Source organism: Dryobates pubescens, chromosome 4, assembly GCF_014839835.1.
Source record: "Dryobates pubescens isolate bDryPub1 chromosome 4, bDryPub1.pri, whole genome shotgun sequence".
Taxonomy (NCBI): domain Eukaryota; kingdom Metazoa; phylum Chordata; class Aves; order Piciformes; family Picidae; genus Dryobates; species Dryobates pubescens.
In genome coordinates this window covers 24,508,346-24,533,245 of record NC_071615.1, presented here as the reverse complement: position 1 = coordinate 24,533,245, position 24,900 = coordinate 24,508,346, and the positions used below count along the sequence as shown (strand labels likewise).

The 24,900-nt window shown below is 43.0% G+C and overlaps 1 protein-coding gene across 1 annotated transcript in view; it reads left to right on the top strand.

Annotated features, from left to right (window-relative positions):
* The first annotated feature begins 8,372 nt into the window (after positions 1-8,372).
* The window catches only part of LOC104298314 (solute carrier family 12 member 7), a 57,144-nt gene continuing 40,616 nt past the window's right edge, over positions 8,373-24,900 (top strand). Inside the window, exons 1-2 of the mRNA XM_054160959.1 lie at positions 8,373-8,526; positions 23,409-23,503. Coding sequence (XP_054016934.1) covers positions 8,421-8,526; positions 23,409-23,503 — 201 coding nt within the window. The 5' untranslated portion in view covers positions 8,373-8,420. The remainder of the gene's footprint in view (positions 8,527-23,408; positions 23,504-24,900) is intronic.

Below are 24,900 nucleotides of genomic sequence, written 5' to 3'. Positions count from 1 at the left end.
TCACAGCAGCTTGTAAGACTAATAACAGTAGGGTTGGAAGCTTTTGTTTCCTTATCTTACATTGATGCTGTAAATCATAGAACAGAATCATTAAGGTTGGTAAAGACCTCTAAGATTATCAAGTCTAACTGTCAACCCAACACAACCCTGCCCACTACACCATGTCTAGAAGTGCCATGTCTACGCATTTTCTGAACACCTCCAGGGATGGTGACGCCACCACCTCCCTGGGCAGCCTGTTCCAGTGCCTGACCACTCTTTCAGGAAATAAATTTTTGCTGATAACAATCTAAACCTGCCCTGGCACAACTCGAGGCCATTTCCTCTCGTCCTGTCACTAGTTACTTGGCAGGAGAGACCAGCCCCTGCCTCACTACAATCTCCTTTCAGGTAGTTGCAAAGTGCAGAAGGTCTCCCTTCAGTCTCCTCCAGACTAAACAATCCCAGTTCCCTTGTTCTGCAGACCCTGCACTAGTTTCATTCCCCTTTTCTGGATCTGCTCCAGCACCTCAATGTCCTTTTTCAAGTGAGGGGCTCAAAACTGAACCCAATACTCAAGGGCCAGCCTCACCAGTGCCCAGTACAGGGGCATGATCGCTTCCTTGGTCCTGTTGGCAACGCCCTTTGTGATACAGGCCAGGATACTGTTGGCTTTCTTGGCCACCAGAGTACACTGCTGGCTCATCTCAACCAGTACCCCCAGGTCCTTTTCTGCTGGGCAGTTTCAAGCCATGCTTTCCTAAGCATGTAGTATTGCATGGGGTGGTTGTGACCCAAGTGCAGGACCCAGCACTTTGACTGAAATAAAAAGCCTAAGATAAAAATGACATAAAGACTCTACAGCTATACCAAGATTAATGTAGAAGCAGTGAGATCCAGTTTGGGGGACATTGTCTACAGCTATATTGTCATAGAGACCACAGCTGTGGCTGAAAGTACAACAAAACAAAAAAAACCCAACAGTTGGGGGTTTTGTACAGCTGAAGACAATGTCTGTTATTTGGTGGAGAGGAGTAGCAGGCAAGGTGGAGGGCATAAAAGTGCTGATACTGCAGGCAGTTCTTGGCACAACAAAATAGAAACCACTTAGAGCAAAGACTGCTCACTAATAAAGCTGCACCATTTCCACATTATTATGAGCCTCTTGCTGGAGAGTGTTTATGCCAAGCACAAATTCTGCAAGTCCAAACTGCTCTTCTGAGCCTACTAAACAGTGAAAGTGACCTGCTAAGGAAGAAGAGGATCCTCTTGAAGGGACATCCTTGATACTGCATTCCCCTTATAGAACAAGGGGCTGTGCCTATTGTGAACAAGTTCACAAAGAGAAGGTCTAGCAGGAGGGCCCACTGGCAGCACAGCCAAGTTCTGGGGAGGCATTTGAAAGCACAGTGTTATCTCTACGTCTAATTTATCAGGGGAAGTAAAGCAGGAGCCATCCATGGTGAATATGCATCTATGGTGACAGCACATCCAGAGGTTTGGAGATAAGCAATACATAGAAGCATAGAGGTTTGTTAATTTAGGCCAGGAAATGTTTGTTTTAACCACTCATACCAACTCTTTGAACCTGGTGGTTATGGTCAGCTCCATCCTCAAGCTGTCAGCATGCACAACTCTATATACTTCCACTATTAATTTAAGCAATGCAGAAGCAGGGAGAGTTTTAGACTGCATCACTAGTTACTACAGAGTAAATGAGAGCTGTGGTTTTGATCAGTTTCCTTTTAGCTGTCATTGCTGTAAAAGCAGGTGGAAGGACAGGACACAGAACCATTCTGTCATTCTAAAATCAGACAAAACATGGTTTTATTTAACTGATCTGAAAGAATGGTATCAAGAACCCTTGTTTTACTGGGATTCTCACAGGACTTAAGAATGGTGAGGGATCTCAATGATGGACAATTGTTTCTTGGTGCAAAAGAGCTGCCTCACAGATGGGGTTGGTCTGTGCACATGAAGGTGCACATGAGTGAGATCACCTTTCCTGAAGACCCATTGCATGTTAAATATGCAATAGCTTTCTTCCTGAGGGAAAAAAAAACACCACAATAATAAAGCCAAACAGTCACCATAGGTGATACCCTTTCTCCTTTCACACAATCAAACCTATCACGAGATTAAGGATGTCACAAAGTTATTTAGAGCAAGCAAGTCTGGTATTTGTACATCACATATAAAACCATATGTATTGCCAGCACTATGTGTTGCACAACTGTACAGTTGACAGATATGCAAGAGTAAGGTGCCCTGGCTGCAGACAGATGTGCAAGCCAGGGAATGTTTTCTGAAGCATGAGGCCCTGGCTATTAAGAACCAAATTCTTTATTTGGCTGTGACTTTTTGTGAGAATCACAGACTGATGTGGGTTGGAAGGGACCTCTAGAGATCATCCAGTCTAACCCCTCTGCTAAAGATGGTATGAGTCTGGCCTGGAGACTACATGCAAAGAGAGAGGAGTATGTCTGTGTGGAGTTGTTAGGGAACAATAGCATACAGCAGAATGCTCAAGAAACAAAATGGCATACTGGAGAACACAGCAGCAGCCACACAGGTGGATGGGGGCAGTGAACCCCTCTGGTTGCACCCATAGTCTACGGACCATCTCTACTGTTTGGTTTTGATACAACTTCAACCCTGTGAAGAAGTCATATAAAGTAACAAGTTCCAGATCTTGAGCTAAAGGGTAAACGATACTGAGCTGATAAAGAGCTTTTAGTCTTGTGAAAAAGTGGTGAAATCTCCATATTTCAGTAAAACCAGAGGATGGGCATAGTTGTAAACCTGCACTGTACTCTAGAGGAACCATGTGATAGTCACAGCTGCAACTCTTTCCTCTTCCCTGCCCTCACTCAGATCAAAGCTTCATCTGTTTCTTGACTTTTCCAGGTTTCCCATTCTCTCAGTTAGACAGGAACCCACTCAGTCAAGCTCAAACACATCGTATACAATTGGGATAAAAGGTTCCTCCTAGCCTCTTCCTATGGATTCATTCTCATGGGCAGTTTACCCCACCTATGTTCCATTTTTCTCCTGTCTAATTGTGAGGACAGGTCTTCTTCACAAAGTCTGCATTTAAAGGGGAGTCTTGCAGCAGCTTCTGAGCTAATTAATTTTTTATTTCCTTCTCTGATACAAATTGATGCATATTTCCCTGGCATTGACAGGAGAAACAATCAGCACTGGATAAGGAGGTATTTGGTCTCCTTGTTCTAATCCTATAGGAATTTTATCAAGACTCACATATCAGGGTGTGTACATATATATATATATGTTTTATAAACTATTTGCATATAGATAGCAGGTAACAAATACTACAATAATAGTAATTCTATATATTCCAGTTTTTAATATTAAATAGAAAAAAAAAAAGGTATTATTTCAGGCAACAAAATTTCTGTTGCAGATCAGATCAGGACTTGGAGACGACTGTTCTAAATGCAACTAGCATCTCTTAGTCAGTTAGCTTGCAGCATGCAGTCTCTAGATAAGTGTGGTCAAAGTCCATGTAGCAGGCACAAGCTAGCCTGTTTTCCTGGACTCTACCATGGCTTGGAAAAAAAAAAACAAACACCCAAAAAAAACCAACCCAAAACCCCTAAAGAGATCTTTTCTAAAACCTGGCTCTTAATTCCATGCTCTTTGGTCACCAAAAGATGTCATTTCAACAGCAGCTGCCTCCCTGCTTCAAACCTGGGTGAAAAAATACATTTGGTTCTTTGTTGGAAAGGTGCTGTTTCCTCTTTTAATTCCTCAGGCTGCTCTGATAGGCACTGTCCAACTGTGCTCCACAATGTGGGGATGCTGAGTCATGACCAAAAACCCCCATCATTCACAGAGCCTATACTTAACTACTGTGAAAATCATTATTTTAGAAAAGCAGTAAATATAATACAGAGAGGGATTTTTTTTCCATTCTCTTAGTTGAACACAATTATAAAAAGGGAATAAAGTTGCTTAGTATTTCAGCATGACAAGGTGTACTATGATTTTAATCAAGAATCACATGTGAAGCTGTAATTGTAGCCTTTGCAGTAAGCTGAGAAAAGGCCTCATTTAGGTCAGCGTTTTTTCGGTCCATTTACAAGCTTACCAGGTTGTCTGTCTTTTCTGATGCAGAAAAGATACTTGCTCTCTTTATTGAGAAATAATTGGGCAGCTTGTTACTACAGCTCACAGAACAGTTTCCACCTTTGTTTTACAAACTTCCAGTAATGGAAAGAAAGAATGGCACCTGAGAAAAGCTGCTAGGAAACTGCCTCTAGTTGGAATACTAAAAAGGGAACTTAGCAGAGTCCTCTTAGATGCAAACACCACAATAAATTGACAGATATGTTTGTGTGCGTTCAGCTTGACTTTTATCACAGATGTTAGCAGAGAAGCATAAGAAAATGAGAAGGAAGATAGAGAAACTATAACTAATATCTGAGGGGCTTCATTTAATCATTTTGGAAGCAATTTAAAAATACTTATTTTATCACCTAGCCATTTATAATGTACAGAAGATGTAAAATATGTGGATTTACTGTGTCACTCCTAACCATGCCTGTGTAATCCCCTATAGGGGAAATATTCCCAGCTGATGGTGATGGAGAAGTTATAAGATACAATAATGTTCATCTAAGATGAATCCTTGATGTTGGCTTGTTGTTTTTTTGTTGTTGGGGGTTTTTGTTTGTTTGGTTGGTTTTTGTTGTTTGCTTTTTTTTTTTAAGTAGATTGACATAATTTCTGGAGCAGCTCATTCTGACAAATGCTCCAGTGCTTTAAAAGGCCAATTATATTAAAAAAAATTAACGACATTAAGACTGTATTCCTTGGCATCTAATATAACACATGGAAGGAATTCAGGTGCCTGTGTCCAAGGTGGCAATTGAGAAGCAATACTTCTAACACTCTAAGTGTCTTGCTTGATTCGATCAATATGATATTCTATCAAATGATTTTCAGTTTGCAAAGCTTCCTTAATGCTGGCATTTGAACACTTTCACACAGCCAGTTTGCAGAGTTGCTGCTGCAATTCAGACAAAGCAGAAAAACATCCAATTTTGACCATGTCTTCTGAGGGGCCTTCATCCAGCAGACATGGTGAAGAAGATGGCATATAACAGTCAAGAGTTACTTAAATTAAAAACAGAAGGAGAAGTGCCTACTTTTGGCATAGAAATCTGTTATTTAGGGTACTCCTCCAGGCAGATTCTAAACATTTCTTGCCTGAGGGATTTCAAGTATCCTATTCCCATCTCCCAAAATAATATCCTTAATGAGTATGCAAGAAGCAACTCCCCACCCTTCCTACTAAATCCACAGTACTGCCCAGCAGAGAAGTCATTCTTCTGAGGAGTGAGTATCAGGGAACCAGACAATGCTGCTGCTCAGTGATGAGGGATTCTCACTGGGCAGAAGGGACCCCCAGTGCAAAGCTGATCTTAGTTTCCCCTCAGAAGAAAAGCAATGCGACTGGATTTTTTTCTGCCAAGTACTTTGTCAGCAGAATGCTAAAAGACAGTTAAAACAAAGTAGTATTGAAGCAAAAGTTATACTGAGTTCAGTTGTATTATCTTGACGTTTTTACCTGCCACTCATCTGACAAAGGATTGCTCTTTAAAGGACTCTTGGCATTTTCTCTAACACGCTTCTATGTTCCCCTCACTTACTGGGCGTTACGAAACTTATTTCACAATTCATTTAAACCGTGGCAATGATTAACCTGCAATGCTAATGTTGCAAGTCAGTATCACTGTGTCTGAGAGCAGACACCATTGACAGGGTGGAGAGGCCATTAATTTTGTCAGAGGATGAGTTCAGGAGGCACAGCTGTTTTACACACTTCCATGAGGAGTGAAATTTTCTTTCGCCCAGTACAGTGGTTTAGCAACGGCAAAGAGGAATAGGTGTATGTGAAAGGTATGCTAGTGTACTAAGCAAACATGTTGGTATTTTTACTTCCATCCTAGAGAGAGGTTTGCACTGCAGGTTTGTTTTAGTCAGCAACAGTAGTTTTATCTCACTCCTGTAAATAACTCCAGCTACCACATAATGTGCAGTCAGAAACCCCTCCTATGCTTATTCTAAGGATGCATTCTCAGTGGTTTTGGCATCTTTTCCACGCTGCAATCTCTCTGTTCGAGGTACACATGAAACACTACATCGAGTGGACAAGGAACAAAATCATGCTAGTGCTATAATGAACTGAACTGCTGCCTTTTGATAGAACAAGCCCTATTTGGAGGGATCAATATTTAATGCAGAGATCAAAGAAACACAGCTTTCCATTAGGAGTTCTGGTATTTTCTCGAAAACACTGGCTGCTTGCAAATGTGTTAAAGCAGCACGCCAAACAAGCTAAAAGGCACAAAACCATAGCTTTGTGACTTTCATTTCTGGAATTAAGTAAAATCAAGCAAACCCAACAAATGATACCTTTGCACATTAATGACAGTAGGAGCTTAACTGTCCTCCTCATTCTGTTCTATCACCACAAGAGATCTGTTACCATTAATATTCCTTTGGTGTTTCCTATATGGCATGGCAAACCGCGGGAGCTTGGTCCCCACAACATACAACACAGACAAGGAGAGGCCAAAGGAGAGGAAGAGAGCGCGTGCAGAGGCTGAAGGCAACAGAGAATATATGAAGGTTTCTAGTTCCCTTCTATTTTTCTTGTTTTGTTAAAGAGCACATTCTGTTGTGCCTAGTTAATGCAGGCTAATGGCTGCATTTGTAGGGAATCAGAAAGAAGTAGTTTGTGAAGGTCCTCTGGAGGTCATTTAGTTCGGCCTCCTATACTAAAGACAAATTTCAAGGGTAGATCAAGTTACTCAGGGCCTCCTCCAGACTAGCACCAAGGAACAGGCAGGACTGTCTGCTCCCTTTAGGAGAGAGAAGCCAAGCACAGTAACAAAGCTAGCAGGCCAGGAGCTTCACCAGCCAGGGACTAGCTCCACAGTACTTGAGTGAGAGAAGCGGACCAGGCTCTGGATCAACAAAGCCTATGGTGAGGCATAGCTGGGATGGAACTGGAGGCAAGAATACCTGTGGCATCGATCAGACAGGAATAGAAGGCCCAGGCCTCCTTAAATGGAGCTTGGTCCAGTGGCAGAAGGTATGCAGGCAGAAATGTCTCAGATGGGACTGGTCAGTCCAATTAAGACCTATTAGTGCACTTGGGGTCCTGACAGCAAGTTTTAGACATTGCTAAGGATGGAGAAGGATTGGAAGAAATAGCTTTCTTCACTAAGTTTCTTCATAAATGATGATACTAAACTAGAAGAAGACCACTCTCCAAAGAGAGAGGAATTTCTGGTCTGCTGGTTGTAACAAATCAATCTGAAGTCTCAAAATAAATTTGTCTAATATGGTCTTTTCAACAATCCTGCTGGACAATTCAGCAGCTTTATATGGTATTCTTGAAGTTCAAACATACCATCTGGTTTCTGTGCATCTATTTCTTCCTTGACTATCGGTACTAGTCCTTGGAATAATCGGACCCTCTTATCATTTGAGGAGTTTCTCAGCTAATGACTTTTACTTGTCTGCCTGAGATATCTTCTACTTTGGAAACTTTGTTGATCTGTCTGAGCTACTGTCCAGAAAGGCAGAATCCCTATTCCAGCCTCCAGTGTCAGAGAGGTCCATGTGACAAACACTGCGCTGACTAAGCCCACACACATTTTCACTTTGCTGTTTAATCCATCTGAACTTCTCCACAAATCAGACAATAGGCAGATTATCATACAGTAAACCGAAGCCGCAAGTGTAAGAAATGCTGCCATCTGTCATAGCACCTTAGGAGTGTACCCAACTTCAAGGAGTAAAATGCACCATAAACTACCATCACGTAAACTAGTGACGAGATAAAGCAGCCCAACTTAGCCTGAGGATTTCCTGGGGGTGCGTCAGTGCAGAGGGGAGCACTGAGCACTCAGTAGAGTGTTCACCCCCCAAACTCACTTCTGTTGACAAAAGGATTGCCCTCCTAGAAGTCCATCTGGCTGTGCCCCGCTCAGTCAGGGTGCATCTGGTTCAGTCGGGGGTGTACCTGATTCAGTCAGGTACGTAGCTAGTTCAGTCAGGGTGTACCGGGTTCGATCAGGGATGTAGCTGGTTTAGTCAGGGTGTACTTGGTTCGGCCGGGGATGTACCTGGTTCAGTCGGGGATGTAACCGGTTCAGTCGAGGGTGTAGCTGGTTCCATCGGGGGTGTACCTACGATGTTCCCATCCTGCCGAGCAGCCGTCTCGCCCCTGCCTCTCGCTTGGCAGCGGCGGCAGCCGGGGGCGGGCGCGGGCGGCGGCCAGCCCCGAGCCACCGCCCCCCGCTGCGTGAGGAAATGGCGCTCACGTGAGGGAGGCGGCAGCGCTGCGCTCACCCTGCCCGCTGCCCGGGGAGCAGGCGCCGGCGGGTCCTGGGGCCGTCCGCGCCATGCCGACCAGCTTCACGGTGGTGCCGGTGGAGGCGCAGAGCGAGGAGCAGGATGGGCAGCCTCAGGAGGAAGAACAGGAAGAGGACGAGAGAGACCGGAGCTCCGGTGAGAGAGGGGAGCAGGGGGGAGCGCCTGGGGGCAGCACCGGCGCTTTGTGTGGCGGAGCGGGGCTGCCGCGCAGGGACGGTCGCCTGCTCCCCCCACCCCGCGGCGATGGGCTCCTGGAGCTGCTGGAGGGGCCGCGTCACTTGTCTTTGGCTGGCGCCGCCGGGCTTACCTGTCCAGGTGGAAAAGTGTGTTTCGGGAGAGGGCGAGAGTTCGGCACCGGGGGCGGCCGAAAGCTTGTTTCGCTTTGCTTCCGTAAGCCGTCGAGACGGCCGGGAGGAGGAAGTGCTCCGGCGGCCGGGGGGAGTCGAGCAGCCCTGAGACGGGCGCGGCGTGGGGGGCGCCCCGTGGTTGGAGGAGCAGCCGTAGCCGATGCCGCCGGCAGTGCCAAAGGCGAGCGTAGAGACCACAGAGTCGTCTGGTTGGGAAAGACCTTTGAAGTCGTTGAGTCCAACCGTTTATTTAGAAGCGGGTGGGTTCCTGTCTCAGCTCACTTAGAGACATAGGGCAGAGGGAAGACTCTGACTGGCGAGGAACAACTAGGCTGCTCCAGGTGTCTGGTCGTGTGTTTCTGCGCCAGCCGCCGGGACTTGCGAACAGAAGTGTTCGCTACCTGGTGGCGTGGTGGTGTGTGCCTCGCCCCTGGAGCCGCCCGGGGGAGCAGGATGAAGCCTGGTCTTGGCGCGTAAGGGGTCTGTGGGGCACCGTCTTCTGCGGCGGGATGAGTGGTGTTTTTACAAGTCGCGGTGGCGGAGTGAGTACTCTTCTCCCTTGAATCATAAGGCACTCCTAGGAAAGTAGCAACTCGGTTTTGCTTTGGCTCGGAAGCCTGTAACACTTCCTTTTTCTGAAGCGTGCTGCAGCGGCAAGACCAAGTATGGTGTGGGAAGCGCCGCGGGCACTCGGAGCTAGCAGGATCCTGCACGTTATCTTAGACACGGTCTAACAGTCAATACTCATTCTGAATGCTGTTAGTTTTTAAATGTTGGGGGATCGTAGGTGAAAAGATGAGTTTTTGCAAAAGGCAGTTCCTCCTAATGGCGGCTTCTTTCATTTGTGGTAAAGATCACAGATAAGTAAGGGCACAACTATGCAGTGTGGGATGTGAATGCAAAAGGATGAAAACAAATGTTTGATCAACTCTTTATTTTTTTATTTATTCTTTAATAAAGAATCTGTAGGAAGATCATCCAGCAAAATGCCAGTCTGAGAAAGTTGGTTTGTTTTGTCCTGGAGCTTTCTCCCCTCAAACCTAGCCGTAAGAGTTGTATACTACCTGTGGCAAGAGATTCCCCCCCCCCCCCCCCCCCCCCCGTACTAGGAGCATAACAGCCCTGTTAATCGGGACAGTTCTTCTCACAGTAGAACAACTAGTCAAAAGCACAGAGGGTCAGTTGGCATCTCAAAATACTGAGCATACATAAAAGCATGGTTAGGAGTTGTTAAATTGTGGCTATATGAAGCTTCTGGAATGCTTGGAATATTTGAAAATCTTGGGAGGGTGAGGAGAAGAGTGGAGCTGGCACTCTAGTGGCTTATTTCTAACCTTTGGGTTTGTAATGTAGGGGAAAAACCCAACAAACAACAAAAAGCCAACAGAAAGTCTTCATCCAATTAGGTAGAATTTATGTGGACTAGCAGTTACATTTGCAAAATACATTTAAGTCTTCTGTTCTGGATCTATATCACTTAGGCAAATAAATTTGTGTATGACATATGATGTACTTGTAACATAGGGAATAGAGAGGAAAGCTCTGAAAAGAGAAGGCATTGACTTGAAGATACAGTCAAAGAGCTTCAACTTCATTAATAAATTAAATATTGTGCTTAGATATAGGGGTTTGGTGCTTAGATATAGGGGTTTGGTAAGGGAAAGATGTGCTTTAATGTTGCCTCAGGTATTATTTGGATGTTTGTGGTATGTAAACCTGTAATGCTTAGAATTGTTAAGTTAATGCTATGTAGTACAGTAATTCTCCTTGATTCATTCTTCTGAAAACTTGAGGAATTCTGAAATGCCAGTACAGCTAAAGGCTGCTGTTAGTAATGCACATCCAAAAGCCTGCTGCTTGAAAGGCGAGTGCTTGCCTTTCTCCCTGCTCCAGCCTTGAGGAGAAGGATAGTGAGTAAAACATTTCCTACCCTGCTCTCCCCCACATCCGTGTGTTCTCTTCCCTTTTCCTGCAATTGATGTTGGTGTTCATCAGGCACTTCACTGGGCTGTTTCAGCTTGCTAAACTGGCAGAAAGCTGAACTGCAGAGAGAAATACATGCCTTCCCCGTTTTGGAGTTGAAGGTGAGCAAGTGCTACAAAAAGTCTGAGGATGACTAGAGTTGTCAGGGTGGGAGTGGTGTACAGCTGAGTGCAAAAATGGAAGTAAAAGAGAATGAGAACTTCCCTTTTGGCTCACCCATGCTTTTATAGCTCAATGTATGATTTTTGTTCCAATTGTTCAGGAGTCTAGGGTTTTATCAGTTTAGAATTGTTTGACTTAAGCCAGACAATTGTTTTGGAATTTCCTTGAGTTTTAACTGCAGTAGAACAAAACCCAACAAAAATCCCCCACCAAACTCACAGCACTGCTGTTGGAGGAAAGTGGGCTGTAGGCTGTGTAGTCATTAGATCACCAATAAAGTAGTTCTGGTATCTTGTTACTGAGGCACTTACCAGTTATTCTGTGTATTTATGCCCTTTCCTGCCTTTTTATTGATACTCACCTGTGCCATAATGGAGTAAACTGCTATGTTCCTACTCTATGCTCTCTACTCCATCACAATCATCTGAAATTCTAGTGTCTTATATTTTCTGGTCATGCAACACCCTCACATTTGTGAAGGAGACTTGGGTGAGTGCCTGTTTGGTTGGATTATAGCACTGTCCCGAGCACTACTGCGTGGATTGAACAATATCGCTGAGGGATGGAGCATGCTGACTCAAACATGGACAAAGCAGCAGAAGGCCTGTGTGCCTGTGCAGAAGCATATGTGCTTGTGTATTTTAATGTGCTTACAATAAACTACAAGGGAAGCATAGCCAGGAAACAGCAGCTGGTTAAAGAAGAGAAGAAAACAGGAGTCTGTTGCAGGCAGTCATGGATAAAGTTTTATGATACATTCTAGCTTTGATATGTGTCAAGGTTTTTTTGCTGGTGGTGGTTGTTGTGGGGGGGTGGTTTTTTTTTTTGGTTGGTTGGTTTGGGTTTTTTTATGCATCAGTAGTGACTGTCTATTAGATAGGTAGGCCCCTAATACTTCAGAGTTTGCCAGATCTCTGTTTCATTAGCAGCTCTGCATGTCAGGAGTTTCAAAGCAGAACTAGTATTTCTAGCACCCCGTAGCAGTATTTACCTAGTTGCAATCATGTGCCAGTAGTATGCAATGCTTCCAGTACTGGCTGAAGGCTGGGTTTAGGGATACACTTGGGAAGAAGAGTTGTCAAATATGATGCTGTGTTCCACGTGTTCTTTCACACTCCAACAACTTGTAGTAAAAAAAAAAATAATTAGAGAATAACAGAAGCATTCAGGTTGGAAAAGACTGTCGGGATCACCAAGTCCAACCCAGAACCCTACTCTGCAAGGTTCACCCCTAAACTATATCCCCAAGCACCACATTTAAATGACCTTTAAACATATCCAGGGTTGGTGACTCAACCACCTCCCTGGGCAGCACATTCCAGTACCTGACCACTCTTTCTGTGGAAAAAATGTTTCCTAATGTCCAATCTAAACCTACCCAGTTGCATCTTGAGGCTGTTCCCTCTTGTTCTATCACTAATTACCTGTGAAAAGAGACCCGCACCAGCTTCTCTACAATGCCCTTTTAGGTAGTTGTAGAGAGTGAGGGTCTCCCCTCAGCCTCCTCTGTTTCAAACTAAACAGCCCCAGCTCCTTCAGTTGCTCTCTGTAAGATTTACTCTTCAGGCCCTTCCCCAGCTTTGTTACTCTCTACTGCCCTGGCTCCAGTGAGCCTTCTCTGAAACTGCATTAGTTTCTCAGTTTATAGTGAGTTTAGATTTTTAGAATGAGTTCTAAATTTGTTTGTAGTCTAAATATACTCAGTGGATTCCTCTTCCATTCTCTTGTGCAGTCAGGAATTCGTGTATGGTTTTGGCACCTCAGGTGCTGTGACAGATATGCTGCTCTAAGACCAATTACCTCGTCTGTTTTCTGATCCAGTCACCAGAGTAAAGGCATCAAATCACGCTAATACTTTCCAGGTCCCTCTCTAGGTCATTCAAGACTTTTGTAAATCTTACCTCATCATAACCCTATCAGCAGTTCTCTAAACTGAAGTCTCTTACTTAGCTGTTCTTTACATGGAAGTGATTTCATGCTTACTGTTCTACATTCTGTCTCTGAACTTTTTCCCACTTCTGTTAATTTTGAAATGAGGGAAGTTTTGGATTTGCACATAATTAAGTTGTGAAGAAATAGTGATTTGCTTATTTTTTAAAAAAAGAAAATGACTTCATACATTAGGAAAGATGTGGAGATGCTGGAATGTGTCCAGAGAAGGGCAGCAAAGATGGGGAGGGGTTTGGAGCACAAGCCCTATGAGGAGAGGCTGAAAGAGCTGGGGTTGCTTAGCCTGGAGAAGAGGAGGCTCAAGGGGAGACTTTATTGCTGTCTACAGCTACCTGAAGGGAGGTTGTAGCCAGGTGGGGGTTGGTCTCTTCTCCCAGGCAACCAGCACCAGAACAAGAGGACACAGTCTCAAGCTGTGCCAGGGGAGGTTTAGGCTCCAGGTGAGACTTCACAGAGAGAGTTGTTAGCCATTGGAATGGGCTGTCCAGGGAGGTGGTAGAGTCACCGTCACTGGAGGTGTTTAGGAGGAGACTGGATGCAGCACTTGGTGCCAGAGTTTAGTTGATTAGATGGTGTTGGATGATAGGTGGGACTTGATGATCTCAGAGGTCTTTTCCAACCTGGTTAATTCTATTCCATTCTGTTTGTCTAACACAGAGTTCCCCGCTCTGTTTTCGTTCCTGACACTCAGGCAGAGGTTTGAAAAGGGATGACTGAACTGATACTTTGGTTATCATTGTTTCATAAAAGTATCTGTCTTGTGATGAGACACTTCTAGCCTAAATAGCTTGAGATAGTTTCAAACTGTTAGGTCTCTTGTCACTTCGTGCTGGGTGTTCTTTTTGGTTTGGCATTCGGTTTTGGGGTGTGTGTGTGGGGGGTTTTTGTTTGGCTGGGTTTTTCTTTGCTGGTTTTTATTAATGTGTGGAACAGCATGGGTCCCAGCAGAACTTCATTGACCACCTAGATCTCAGAGTAGACCAAGTTTCTCTTCTGTTTTCTTATCAGTTAATTCCCTATAGTATATCTAGTATCTTCTCTACTGTTCCATGTGTGCTTTCTTTTCCTAGGTATGTTCAGAGAAGGGCTTCATCAGAAGTCTTCTGGAGATTTTGGCAAACTGTATTAATCAGGTTTCCATTATCCAAAGACCTTTTAGGCATGTGAGACTTTCCCTTTACAGAAGCCACATCTGTGGTACTCCCTTGCAGCCCCCCTGTCATACTAGATAATACTGTGTTAGAATGGAGAGTGAGAGTCCTGTTGCCAATGTACATATCTGACATTTGATCACAGGCATGGGAGTTACAGGGATTTTCTTTGCTCTGACAGGTGGTGGCTGTCCAGGTCAGCTCCTGATGTATGCCAAGCTCTAGCAAGGTGCTTTAATTTTATTTATTCTTCTGTTTAATATAGCTACATGTGTTACAGCTGCAGCCTCAGCAAGTTTGCCAATGACACCAAGCTGTGTGGTCCAGTGAACTCGCTTAAGGGAAGGAATGCTGTCCAAAGGGACCCTGACAGACTTGAGAAATGGGCCGGTGCAAACTGCATGAGGTTCAGCAAGTCAAAGTGCAAGGTCCTACACCTGGGTCAGGCCAATCCCAGACACAAATATAAACTGACTAAAGAGTGGGTCTAGAGTAGCGCTGAAGAGAAGGACTTGGGGGTGTTTATTAATGAGAATCTCAGCAGGAACCAGCAGTGCACTCTTGCAGCCTGGAAGGCCAACTGTGTCCTGGCATGCGTCAGGAGGACTGTGGCCAGCAGATCAAGAGGTGATTCTCCCCACTTTGCTCTGCTCTTGTAAGACCCCCACCTCGAGTGCTGTGTCCAGTTCTGGTGCCCCCACCATAAGAGGCACATAGATGTATTGAAAGAAGTCCAGGGGAGGGTCACAAAGATGATCCAGGGGCTGGAACACCTCTGCTATGAGGGTAGGCGAAGGGAATGGGATTGTTCAGCCTGGAGAAGAGAAGACTCCGGGGGACCTTATAACTGCCTTCCAATACCTGAAGGGAACCTATAGGAGGGCTGGAGAGGGACTTTTTACAGGAATGTCCACCAATAGCACAGGGAGAAATGGATTTAAGTTGAAGGAGAACAGGTTTAGATTGGATCTTGGGAAAAATTCTTCACTACAAGGGTGGCAAGACTCTGGAATGGATTGTCCAGAGAGGCTGGAGATGTCCTCTCCCTGGAGATGCTTAAGGCCAGGTTGGATGGGGCCTTGAGTAATCTGGTTAGTTGAGTGGCATCCCTGCCTATGGCAGGGAGGTTGGATTAGATGATCTCTAAGGTCTCTTCCAGCCTAAGCCATTCCATGATTCTACAATGATGATCTTAGGAGCCCAGTAAGTGCTAGAGCTGGTTCTAGGAAGGAGGAACTTTGGGAAATGGACTTGAAAGGAGTCTTCACCTCTTTCACAGCCTTCCCACAGCTGAACTTGCTTATGGTGTAGCTGTTAGGATATCAGTGAAAATCAAATTTCAAATGCAATTCAAAGGGTTGGCCACAGGAACTGGTCTGTTTTAAACAATAAAGTCCCCTTGATAGAATTGTATGAAGTTTTTAAGGCTGGTGTAGAATGTGTGAAACATTTAATGGATGTACTAGAAAACAGTGATGTGTCTAATTTGAAAGAGAAATAAAAAAAATTATGCAGCCAGATAGATTCAGATTGGATGTTAGGAAGAAGCTCCTCACCATGAGGGTGGTGAGACACTAGGACAGGTTGCCCAGGGAGGTGGTAGAAGCCCCATCCCTGGAGGTTTGTAAGGCCAGGCTGGATGTGTCTCTGAGCAACCTGATCTAGTGTGAGGTGTCCCTGCCCATGGCAGGGGGGTGGAACTAGATAATTCTTGAGGTCCCTTCCAACCCTGACAATTCTGTGACCCTTATACAATTTCAAAATACTTTGTTTTTAAAAAGAGTGCTTGAAGGGTAACTAGAACTGCATTTTAAAATGTGTATCTGCTGCATCTTAAGTACAATTAACACAAGGACTTCCTATGTAAAATAAATGCTTAGTGACTATACTTTTGTTAACTTGCATCAAGGACATGTTAGATCTTAAGCATAAAATTGGCTTTTTAAAAAGATCTTTGGAATAAGTTAATTTTGCTTGTTGGTGTGTACAGGTCTGTGTGGTGGAAGTATTTTTCCATCAAACTCACTTCAAGAGTGTGTATTTGTTCTTAGGCAAAGATGTGGGATGTTCTTGTAACATGACCCTGCCCATTTCACTAAGCATGGTGTTTATTGCTGACGGAAATCCTCCAGCTTAATTCCCTTTAGAGAGGTCTGTGGCTGTCCTGTAGTTTGACTGTGTCATGTGCATGCTTCACACCGCATGAAGGCTTAATGACTTGTTTCAGGATTAATCCAATACTAGTAAGAAACAGGATTTAAGGTCTTACACAAAGCTGGGAGGAAGCAACTGTCAGTTTCCTGCTTCAATTCTTGATACGTGAGGAATCAGCAGAGGGGGAATGACTTGATTTTTTTTGCCTTTATCATGAGTGAACACGATTATGAAGAAAGTGGACAAAATCCAAGTGAGTCTCTTTAAAATGAAAGACAATAATGTGATTTTAATGTCTCTGCTGAAATAGCGGGTTCCGTCCTTCCAGCGATGTTATATAAAGAACTTGTACAGAGCTTTTGCTGTGTGTTTTTACTAGAAGTAGGTTGTGCTTGACTGTCATAGTAGACTAAGTAAAGAAAAAGTAAAATGTAGTGATGTTGATGAGGGGAGTGATGGATGTAGTATTAAAATCCTCAGTTATGTAAGGGGGGTTTACAAGGAGCTTAAGTACACCTTGTTCTGCTGTACAAGATAGCGTACATAAATTGTACTAGTCATCGATTAAAAATAATGCAAGAAAGTGGTGTTATAGTAAGTGCATTTACATGTTTCTTTACTTAAAAACCCAATAACCTGCAAGTTTGAAGTATCTTGCACTGAATTCTTACACCCATGCAATGCAAAAATTCAGAGGCAAGATGTGATCAAAACAAGGTTGTTGATGACCTTCCATAATTTGAATTAAAACAAGTGGTGGCTTCTGAAGACTTGTGTTTGTTAGAAGAATTCCTTAGAGCTCCTTAGAAGGAATGAAGAAATGAGTTTAAGATTGATTGGCAGGCCAACTAAAGAAGATTCAGACAAAACTTTTGAATATGTAGGAAATAAATACACATGATAGGGAAGGTTTTTGCTACAGACAGCTTTACTGGATGTGACACTTCTGTACATCAGTTCAAGTGAGTTTTTAATTCTACATATTTTTGCCTTAAGCTTCTTTGTATTAACACTGAATGCTTGTTTACCCTTGTGCAAACAATCTTATCTCCAGATTCTCAGTTTGTAGTGGGTTGTTCTTAATGTGACCAAATACTTAGTTTAAAGCATATAAAAAGAGCCTGCTTCTGTATTTCATACAGATGTTAAACTCTTGCAGCAGGACAGGAGAAACAGATGCTGGCTTTTTTTTCTTTTTGGACAAAATGTGTCTGAATGCAAGGCAAATGGGAACGTTTCTTGAATGTGAATAACACTGACAGGTATGTTATGGGACAGCAAGGAAAGGATTTAGGGGTCAGACTGGAATAGAATGGTATGAGCTTTATTTAATGCTGCGGTAAAGAGGGCTATCCTGATCCTTGGAGTAGAGGCGATTGATTATACTTCTGTAAATAGCATGATTGAGATGTGGTAGAAGGCTCTGTTTGATTTGTGAAGCTAAAAGGAAAAAAAAATTGATGCATAATTTAAACTGGACAGAATGTTGCCATAAAAAATATATTGAAGGTTAGAAAGTTGTTTTACAGACTTAACTGTTTCAGATCTTCAGAAAGAAGCTTGAGATGGTTTAGTAAGTGTAGTTCCCATCACAGATAGAAAACACTAAGGGCAAATGGTTACATTGAGAAGGCATACTAGGGTGTTATAGCTGGAAGTTTGGAAAGAGCCAAACTTAAATAGAAATAAGGAACAATTTGAGAGAATTCCAGTAATTTAAGAAACCTGAATCTTTGTAAAAATCCATAGGCTTTGTTTTTACTTTCAGTCCTGAAACTATCAAATTTCAGTATATTTTTTTTTTTTCAAAGAGCATAATGCAGAAATTAAATTCTGCAATCTGTGGAAAGACAGCAAAATAGATGGTCTAATACTTTGGTCTTTAATCCTTTGAGTAGACATCCTAGTGAAAATTTAGGATCACTTAAACGATCTTTTACTTCTACCCCCGAGCCCCTGCTCTTCCATTTTTCCCTAAGACAAAACATGTTTGTGTTTTATCTGCGACATGTTTGTGTTTTTGTTTGTTTGTTGTTGGTTTTTTTCATGCTCTACTTCCTTTGATTGAGGATGTGTGGGGGTGAGAGGAAGGAAAGCCAACCACTCTAGGATTTAGTAATAGTGGTATCAGTGCTCAGGAAGCAGCTTTCCTTACACTAATTGCTCATTCCTGTACTGTGGTGTCTCTAGTGACACCACAGACATTTGTGTAGTGAACACACAAAGCAACTGGATTAGAATTTGCAGCAAGGGTGAAAACAAAAGCATAGAATGGTCTGGGTTGGAAGGGACCTCCAAAGGTCATCTAGTCCCCTGCCCTGTGCAGTAAGTAGGGGCATCCTCAAGCTGATCAGGCTGCCCAGAGCTCTGTCGAGCCTCATCTTGAATATCTCCAGGGGTGGGGCCTCAACTATCTCCTTGGGCAATCTGTTCTGGGGTTCCACTACTCTTATGGTTTAAAAACACACACAAAACCCCCAAAAGGCAGAGGCCCTCTTTCACAGCATGCTATTAAGCACGCACCACTGTTGCATTTATGATAAATAGCTCTGTTTGTGTGAAGAACAGTGTGATGCAGGGACACAAATGGGTGGGTAGTAAGTGTGAGAGGAATGAGGTGGTCACCTCTTTTGATGGCAAAGGTGGCTTCTGCCTGTTTGAGCTATGCTTTTGGATTCTGTCATGCACTGTATAAAATAGATCAGCCTGATTTTTTTAACTTGAAAAATACCTGTAAAGTACACTCTACCTGTCATTATTTTTGTTCCTCTGACCAACGCTTTGGATTGTGATCTGCCAGCACACTTCTGATATTAGTTTTGTTTAGTGTTTGAAAATGACAAAATATCTGGTGGCATTGGCAGCTCTGAACTTGAGGCTAGCACAGCTCTGGGGCAGTTTGTGATAACTTGTGTGAGCTGCACTGTGTTGGCAGTTGCAGGGCTGAGGTAAATGGGAGTGCATATTGTGATCATCTGCATCAACACTGAATATTACCTCCTGAATTTGAGATAACTCCTACTTTCTCTGCTTGCAGCTGTTTATCTCGTGTAGGAAAGAAACTCAACTCGTTGCAGCTAATTTCCATGTGAATATAGCTACGCTCATCACAGTGCTTGAGTATCTGATGGAAAATGCCAGACAGGTTTCTGGGAAATGTATGGCTTTGGTTTGTCTGCTGGCCCATCAGTATGCACTAAGTTGTGCTATGATGAGTGAACATTCCACAGCAGATGAAAAAACTATTAGTAATAATGGTTTTTGGAGTAGGGGTAGGGGGAGCCGACTTAGTTTCTGGAGCTTGGTCTTTGATCACCTTATGTTGGGTTGAATGGAGTGCCATGCCAACAGGTGGGGTTTTGTGCATGTATAAGACAGAGGAAACGTGCTGCAATCAAGCCCAGGGAAGAGTTTTTGCGTGTGTTTGATTTTTACCATCCTTATGGATATTTCAACACCAGTGGTGGTCCACAATACTGCCTCACATGGACTACTAATTTTTGTCTGTAAGCCCTTGTAACTTGCTTTCAGAAATCAAGCAACAGTGAGCATGGATTTTTGGAGTACTTCAGTTGCAGAAATTTTACTTGAATTCCAGAAAATACGTGCAGCTCGGAGGAATGTCTAAAACTACATTAGAAGCTATTGTTTTTTATGGTATGTTTAACCCAACTCCACACCCAGGAAGAGCTTGAGTTGACACAATTTCCAAGAAGCCTGAGGGAAAGACAATTTCCTTTTCAAGCCCTGAAACAGGCTGCCAGAGAAATGACTGAGTCACCTGCCTGGAGGGATTTAAAAGATGTGGTGCTGAGGGACAGTGAGTGATGGTCTTGCTTGTATTAGGTTAGTGGTTGAACTTGGAATCATTTAGGTTGGAAAAGACTTTTAAGATCAATTTAGTTATCTTTAAGCTTCAGAATTCAAGGGAATAGGGTTAAAAACTAAAGCTGTAAATGGCCTGAGATCAAGTACCTATTTTTCATATTCCATGTGACTGCAGTGAAAGCAACTGGAATAGTTTGGATGTGGGTTTTTACCATTTGCTCCATTGCACCTGACGTGCCAGAGATGGTGTTTGCAGCATTTGTGGAAAGCATAAGTGCTGTCTTTTTCTAATAAATGACTTAAAGATTGGGACAGTGCTTATTTCATGAACTTTGTCATTGCTGTGGACTGTGTGTTGAGGTCCTTCCTACTGGATAGTGTAATACATCTCAATTTGAGTTGCATGCCATAAGGCACACTGTACTTCTGTGCATGTTAAATGAGCACACTCTCAAGGGGGTGTTTTTAATTTACAGTCAATGTGATTTTGTTGACAGCCATACTCAAAGCCCAAAGGAGCTTGTTCGAAGGTGTTGATAATTGTTGGGTTAGTCATGAAACTGCAAATGAGAGTGCTTCTCAGTACGTTCATATGGTCACTTTTTCATCATTGACCCTCTTTCAAATTGAGTTAACACAGATAAAGCTGATCACGTTAAACAGACTAAAAATGCTGTACCAAACATTCACAAAACATGACAAGAGAAAACTATTATAAACAGGAGACTTGAGTCTGGTAGTGATGAGCTATTTTGAAGACTATCATTAGAAAGCTTTAAAATAGTTAGAATATTGATAGGAAGCACTGGGAAAAGGTTTTGAAGAATAGGAAAGTGGAGTTTGAAGTCTGTTAGGTGGTTCGACAAAACTTGTTTGTTAGAGACATTGGGTTCTGAGCTTTTTTATGTTGGACAAACATAAAGGAAGACTTCACTCTTCTTCTACCTATGGTTTTACAGTGCTGTTATGCTGATTTTACCTCCAGAACTGGTTAAGACAAAACCATAATCTTTAACCTTGGAATTGTGACTATTGAGTCACAGTATTCATTTGACTACCCTTTTGATGTTTTGATTAGTTTAATGATACCCACTCAGGAAGTAACTCCAGTGACATTACACTCTGCATGCATGCAAAACAATATTTGCAATTCTCTGGGTTGCTTTTGACGAGTAATCCTTTTTGAAAGGTTTGCAAATACCCTAAAGGGAGTAATAATATTTAGATAGTAAGTTCAGCTACCAGCTGTCAATAGACGAGAAAATCAGCAGATGTGTGGTCTTTGACATCAAGCAACCTTATTTTTATTTTAATGTGGGGGTGTACCTTTTAATGCTTGGTAAAATGTTTACCAAAAACTATGTGGACATTACAAGGGAATGGAGCTAAAAGAAAAACGTTATTCCAAAAGTCTTGAAGACAGTGTATTGTCTTAATGAAGACGTTCTAGGGTTTGTATGCTTTAGTGAGATAATGAGAGGAATCAGCAGGTGTTTGCTTGGGGACAGAGCTGCCTTTTGTTGTCTGTGGAAAAACTAATTGAACCTTTCTCTAAGTATGATGGAGCCAATTAAAGGATAAATGCCTATCTTGTGCCAAACCAGATGTTCCATGAACTCTGAAACAATCTGAAGTGCTGCTCTTTGAGTGCTCCTTCTGCTGACCTTGCTTTGAGTGTCGTTGAAGGAGGGGCACCTAGCCAGGCTATAGGACTTGCAGCCATGGGGGACAAATTATAAACTGTAGAGAAACAGAAAAATGAAAGCTGGTTAATATGGATAGGAGGGGATAAATTGGATAAGAACAGCGATTGTAGGTGAATTCATCTCAGGTCTTCTCTGGACTGTGTAATTCTAGAGGCCTAATGGACGGTAGTTACCTTTTTGAGTCCCACTATAGTATGTGGCTTTCATGTCAGATACTGGTAAGTATATTAATAATAAACCAGGTTGGAAGAGACCTTCGAGATCATTGCGTCCAGCCCACCTCCCCGGGCAGCCCATTCCAATGTGCAATCACTCTCTCTGTATAGAACTTCTTCCTAACATCCAACCTAAACCTCCCCTGGTGCAGCCTGAGACTGTGTCCTCTTGTTCTGGTACTGGCTGCCTGGGAGAAGAGACCATCATCCGCCTGTCTACAACTTCCCTTCAGGTAGTTGTAGAGAGCAACAAGGTCACCCCTGAGTCTCCTCCTCTCCAGGCTAAGCAGCCCCAGCTCCCTCAGTCTCTCCTCATAGGGCTTGTACTCCAAACCCCTCTCCAACTTTGTTGCCCTTCTCTGGACTCGTTCCAGCAAGTCAACATCCTTCCTAAACTGAGGGGCCCAGAACTGGACACAGTACTCGAGGTGCAGCCTAACCAGTGCAGTGTACAGAGGCAGAATGACCTCCCTGCTCCTGCTGGCCACACTGTTCTTGGTGCAGGCCAGGATGCCATTGGCCCTCTTGGCTGCCTGGGCACACTGCAGGATCATGTTCAGCCTACCATCGACCAGTACCCCCAGGTCCCTCTCTACCTGGCTGCTCTCCAGCCACTCTGACCCCAGCCTGTAGCACTGCGTGGGTATTGATACCATGGGAGCTCTAGGGAGTGGTGGGAAGTATGTCAGGGCTGTAGTCACTCATCTGCTTGAGGAACTGAGATCTATTCCTGTCTTTACTACAACTTAGGTAATGCTTTCTGCTGAGACTGGTGTCCATGTTTGCAAGGGCTTTGTTCTGAGACTTCTTGAAGGTCTCTTCCAACCTGGTTTGTTTTACGTAATTCTATGACCTGGCTGGGGCAGGGTGGAGGACGTAGGCAAAAGGGTACTCCTTTAGAAATGCCAGTGTTGTGACAGTGTATTCCTTGAGTGAGGAAGCAGTGAGGCTGTGTTTTTTTGAGGTGTGCAGGTCAGGGGATTAATAAGATATTTGTGTTTTGATGAAGAATAACATGTCATGGAGGAGTACTCACAACCTTTACAAGATAATTCCTTTTACACTGTTTTTTTCATACATTCTTGCCTCAACTACTAGAGACACTTAGAGGGAGTCAAAGTAATGAAAAGGTATGTTGGGTTGTTCTGTTTTGTTGGTTGGTTAGGGGTTTATTTTGTTTGTTTCCTTATTGCCCAGGAGGTTGGTGGGAAGCTCCGTTCTTGAGTGCTAGTAAGTAAACTGGAAAGATGAGTCAGGGAAGAGGGGTGAAATCAGTGTCTGTATTAAAGAACAATAAGTAATAGTGAAGAGGCAGAACACCATACAAAGGTTAGACTGTTAAACTTTAATTTCCTTAAATGGGGACATTGGATCCATGTGTCTGTGATGAAGGCAACAATGTTTGGCAGCCACCTCCAGAATTATCTAGAACCAGTTCTTAAACCAGTATTTCCTATTTCTCTTAGAGTGTACCTTGTGAGGTTTAACCTTTTGTTTCTAATTGTTGCCCTTTTTCACTAGGAGATGGGGTTGCCCGGGAAAGTAGTCCATTTATTAACAGTGCAGAGATGGACAGAGGAAATGTGTATGAAGGGAAGAATATGGCTCTCTTTGAGGTAAGTCAAATACCCCCAAACCACATTTCCCCTCCAACTAAAGCGAAATGATCAAAACAAACCAACTCCAGTTTTCTGTCTCTTGACATTTAGGGGAGGGGGGGGAAATCATGTTGGTAACTCTTCAGTATTTTAGTTCTTGCTAACATTCCATTTCGGTGTATTTGAATGATGTAACAAAGGGATTTACCCCTCCCTGCCCTCCTTTATATTTTGGTACATCTGTACAGGCAAGAAGAGTAAATTTTGGTATGTGCTGATGTGAAGATCTGAAATAAGCTTTGTGTTTAAAATTGTTGGGCTGGGATCTAGAAATTGTTAGCAAAAGCTGCTGGAAGTTAAATCTAGTGGTTTTAACGAAGCAATACCAATTTTAAAAGGATTAGCAGTACTATTATGTTGAACAGGGGAAGTTAAAGACCTCATAAAGCAGTGAAACTAAACCAACTAGCTGTTGTATTTCACTCATTGTTGTTAAATTGACCATAGCTGCTTTTTGTCCCTAATCTTCTTTGAAGAGGTGCTTATATCAGTTACTTTGAAGAGTGGCTGACATTAAATCCATAGCTGTTGGTATAATGATATCTTTCAGGTATCTCAGATCATAGGCCGTTGTTACAGTGTTGCCTTGAAAGCCTTCTAGTGACTGCGTCACCATTGCTGTTGTAGAAGTGCATCTTTTTTGGTAGCAAACATGTTTCATAGTGTTTCCTACAGTGTTATTCTTACCATGTTTTCAGCTGATGTGTTTAGTTGGTTTTTTTGTATAAGCATGGCTGTTGTAACCATGAGTATCATGACCTAATGCCTCAGGCAGAGATGCCTTAGTTCATGCCTTTCCATTTGCAATCCAGAGTTTCCTTCCAGCATTTGAATTTGCACACATGAATGAATGCTCTGCTTCAGCTTTGCTTGGAATCCTTTTATTGTATTTCCCCTGGATTTTACTTGTTTCAGCATACTTTTGTATTGTACCAGATAATTTGCTAAAGAAAGATGGTTTAACTTTTGTCAAATGATACTTTGTGTGTGCAGTTACATATGGTATGCCTATGTGCCTGCATTTTCAACAAATCAATACTTTGTAAGTAGTGTGCAAACTGTGTAAGCCTGCAGCAGTAGACTTCAGAGTGATCCCTGAGTATCTTGGTACCTGAGGGAATTATTTGAGGCCACTCTTTAGATAAAAGCAAGATGCTGGGCTTGACCCTAAAAACTGTGTTGTGACAAGATAAGATTCTTACCTCTAACAATCACCTTTTCCTTTTAGTACCTTTATGATATACCAGCTTGTACAGCTAGAATGTAGGATAGAGTAAACAAAAGTAGAAGAAACACTGCATGATAGTCATGTATCTTCTAGAAAAGATTTAGAACTCTTGTTGGTTTGTCATGCT